This window comes from Manacus vitellinus, unplaced genomic scaffold (assembly GCF_001715985.3).
Source record: "Manacus vitellinus isolate BGI_N305 unplaced genomic scaffold, ASM171598v3 scaffold_61_pilon, whole genome shotgun sequence".
NCBI lineage: Eukaryota > Metazoa > Chordata > Aves > Passeriformes > Pipridae > Manacus > Manacus vitellinus.
In genome coordinates this window covers 1,690,634-1,694,993 of record NW_021940696.1, presented here as the reverse complement: position 1 = coordinate 1,694,993, position 4,360 = coordinate 1,690,634, and the positions used below count along the sequence as shown (strand labels likewise).

General features: G+C 42.2%; 1 protein-coding gene across 1 annotated transcript in view; it reads right to left on the bottom strand.

The window, feature by feature from the left end:
- ATRN (attractin) overlaps positions 1 to 4,360 on the bottom strand; it is a gene marked incomplete at its 5' end in the record, with an annotated part of 149,321 nt that overhangs the window by 113,629 nt on the left and 31,332 nt on the right. Inside the window, one exon of the mRNA XM_029963709.1 lies at positions 3,634 to 3,747. Within this exon, the coding sequence (XP_029819569.1) occupies positions 3,634 to 3,747 (114 nt within the window). The remainder of the gene's footprint in view (positions 1 to 3,633; positions 3,748 to 4,360) is intronic.

Genomic DNA, 4,360 nt, shown 5'->3' with positions numbered 1-4,360 from the left:
GTAGAGTTCATCTAAATCAGCTCTGGAGTTTATCTGATTCAGGATAATTCTCTGGATTTGCTTCTGGATTTGTTTTCTCCACGTTCTTTTGTTGCATATTTTTGAAGCAGCAGCACATTGACACAGTCCCATCTTGCCCCTGATCACAAATATAAACCAGCAAAGATATTTTTAACCCTGTTTAATATAAAAAAGCTTAATGTGCAGGACGAGAGAGCCCTGGGGGGCTCTCAGGCTACGAGGAGTTTAGCCTGTGCAGACACTTGGACTGTGTAAATGTTGGCATTATGCAAATATTTATTGCTGTTAAAAATTGATAAAACCAATTTAAAGCTTCCCCACAGTCCAGTGCTGAGGATTTCCAAGATCATCTTCTACTCAGGGTAAATATCATCTTGTGAACAAACACAAATGAGCATCAGAAGGTCAAGAAAACAAGATGAGAGCAGGGAAAGAACTGAGGGAACTGCTCTAAAAAGCCAGGGAGGGAACAAACACTGAGTTTAGAGAGGGAGGAATTTATAGTGTTTATCAACAAGCTCTGAAAGTTTAGAGTGTCCAACTCAATCCTGCAAATCCCCTGGCAGGGTGCAAAAATAATGGAGAAGGAAATGTACTTATGGTGAATAATGAATTTAATACAACCCCCCAAAATTAATAAAATATGAGCATTGCTCTTAAAAAATTTCCAGTGCCTTCATTTTCACACCAGAGAAAGGTATTTTTCAACAGATGCTTTTTTGGCACTTGATCAAAATGAGAAGCATCTCCCATTTCCTGAACTTGGATTACTGAGCACCACAGCTCAGTGCTAATGAAGATGAAATTCAAATGCCATCTAAAGAAGCAATTAATGAAAATAATTGAATTTTTTTTTCCCCTTCCTCCAAAGTGTTATTGTATCAAGCTCACTCTTGCTTGTCCTCAGGCCCAGACTTCCTAGTGATTTACAGAGGATTTTCCAGTCTCAGTCGTAATTGTTAATGCTGTGAACTACTTATAACCTCCATTTCAGAAGCCTATTAATTTTTGGAAAACACACAAGGAACTGCAGGCACAAATCATCACCATTTCACCTTTTCACCGGCACGTTCAAAAATCAGCTCGATTAGAGCCAAATGATGAGGAGTCAGGATGACATTTCCTCCTCTTCCTGCACATCAATCAGGGCAGGATACCAGGAGAGCACTTCCAGGTGCCACTTCCAGGGTTTTTTTGGAGGTTTTTTAGGAGAGGGAAGGTTGTTTCTTCTTCGAAATGAGGTGAGAACAACATAATAATTCACTCCCGTGGCCTGATTTGAACCTGGGGTTGGTTCTGAAGCTTGGCAGGAACCCTTCGCTCCAAAACAACTCTGCAACTGCAGCTGAAGGCCAGGAAAGAAAAAAAGAAAGCCCACATGTGGTGGCTCTGATATTTTAATCAACTTTTTGTTCCTCTGCTGATCTTCTCTCCTAGAGATTACGAGGATTTTCTGGAACAAACACCAAGTATTTTTAGACCCTCGTTTCACAAAGGAGAGGGAGCCCAGCAGAAGGTTAATTCTGGACGTGGTTACGCAGCCACTTGGAACAAGTAGGGCCCAAGGGGAACCATTAGTTTTTTTCCATGGATAATTTGGGATTATTTTCCTAATTTCAGTTAAAGGAATAAAACCCATAAGGTGGTGGTGTCACTGTGGGACTCAAGCACAGGAATGCAGGAGTTACAGTGGGGCCTGGTGTGAAATGTTGATTGTTCACCACCATCCACAGACTGGTGTCACCAGAGGGATGAGCCAAATTCCTGTCACCCCTTGGAAGAAGGGATATTTTTACATGTGTCAAGTGCTGGAGAGAGACATCTGACAAGGACATGGAGTGACAGGGCACAGGGAATGGCTTCACATGGACAGAGGGCAGGGATAGGTGGGATACTGGGAAGGAATTGTTGGCTGTGAGGGTGGGGAGGCCCTGGCACAGGTTGGGCAGAGAAGCTGTGGCTGCCCCATGCCTGGAAGTGTCCAGGGCCAGGCTGGATGAGGCTTGGAGCAACCTGGGCTAGTGGAAGGTGTCCCTGCCCATGGCAGGTTGGAACTGGAAGGTCTTTAAGTTCCCTTCCAACCCAAACCATTCTGAGATTCCAAGTTTCCACAAGGCTGTCTGATCCTTTGCTGTTGCTTCTCAACACGTAACAAATAGTTTCAAAATTAAAATATTAAGGTACATAAAGACATATATTTGTCTATTGAGATCCATGTGTATCCATATACATTTGTCTATTGAGATCCATGTGTATCCATATATATTTGTATATTGAGATCCACGTGTATCCATACATTTGTATATTTAGATTCATGTGTATCCATATCCATTCGCCTATTGAGATCCACGTGTATCCATATACATTTGTATATTGAGATCCATGTGTATCCATATCCACTTGTATATTGAGATCCTTGTGTATCCAGATATATTTGTATATTGACATCCACATGTATCCATACACATTTGTATACTGACATCCATGTGAATCCATACACATTTGTATATTTAGATCCATGTGTATCCATATCCATTTGTATATTGAGATCCACGTGAATCCACATATATTTGTGTATTGAGATCCACATGTATCCATATACATTTGTATACTGAGATCCATGTGTATCCATATCTATTTGTATATTGAGATCCATGTGTTTCTGTGTGTATGCATATATATTTGTATATTTAGATCCACGTGTATCCATATATATTTGTATACTGAGATCCATGTGTATCCATATATATTTGTATATTGAGATCCATGTGTGTCCATACACATTTGTATATTGAGATCCATGTATATCCATACACATCTGTATATTTAGATCCATGTATATCCATACACATTTGTATATTGAGATCCACATGTATCCATACACATTTGTATATTGAGATCCATGTGTATCCAATATATTTGTATATTTAGATCCATGTGTATCCATACACATTTGTATATTTAGATCCATGTGTATCCATACACATTTGTATACTGAGATCCTCCTGTCTCCAACATGAATTGGCTTTTCCCTTCTATCAGCACTGACACACTGCAAGTTTTAACTCATAAACCACGTTCAAAGCTCATCAGTGGGGCAGTTTTCTCCTTTCACAGAATCCCAGAATATCCTGAGCTGGAAGGGACCCACCAGGATCATCCAGTCCAAGCCCTGGCCCTGCACAGACACCCCAACAATCCCACCCTGTGCCTGAAAGCATTTTCCAAACATTCCTCAAGCTCTGACAGTCCTGGGACCGTGACCATTCCCTGGGGAGCCTGTTCCAGGAGGACCCTACACTCCAAATCATCTCCAGTCCAGCCACATGACAGTAATTTTTCTGTCTCTCAGACACTCAGGATTTGGAAATGAAAACACAACACTTCCATGCCACAGTGCAGTGACACGATTTGTCCATTGTACCAGCAAAAAACAACTCCTTAATTGTTTATCCTGACGACAACTGCACAAAAGGACACACTGGCTACACTGCTGCACTTGCAGGGTTAGGTATTTGGATCCCTGGAACACATCTGGCACTGTTAGAAGCCACATTTAAGTCAGGTTCTAAATTAAAAATACCATTAAGAGCCTTACCAAGGGGGACTTACCTGAAAGCTGCCAGTAAGGGAGCATAGATGGAGTCTCCATCATACACATACAAGTGGTCCCAGCTGCACTCCGTGGCAAAGTGGTTGAACCGAAGCCTGAGGATTGTGTTTGGCCTGGAAAGAAAAGAAAAATAAACGGATTAATCAAAATAAATAAAGGAAGGAAGGAAAAAAAATAAATGAAAAGATTTGTAATCGGCCAACTCACACACACACAGGGCAAAACACTCCTCCTCTGGTGGGATGCTCTGCTCTAAAGCAGACTAAAACTGAGTGATTTGTGTCACTGCAGATGCATCAAACACGCTGGGGCTTAATTGTTTTGGGTGTGCAGCTCCCCTGGTATTAAGCAACAGGTTCTTTATGGTCAGAAAACAGTGTCCTTAAACCTTTCCCCCTCATCACCAGCAGATGCCAAAGAGCAGGACCAGCCAGCCCTCGGCTCTTCCCTGGTGCTGACTCTGCTAAGGAAAGGGCTTTGAAAGGAAAACCTCCATGGGCAACACATGTGAAGAATCCCAGCCCCCACCAGGGAATTAAGGAGAGCTCTTTCCTTGTTCAAGGGACTTTCTGCAGGCTGGTGTGGTTATGATGGTCTGAGATGATGGATTTGCCCAGGAGTTGGTACCAATCCTTCTCCTCTTACTTTATTAGTTGTGCCGAACACACGGCCCTCCCGAGGGAAGCCCCTCCAAACTGCACATCCAAACAAGTCAAAAGTCCCTCT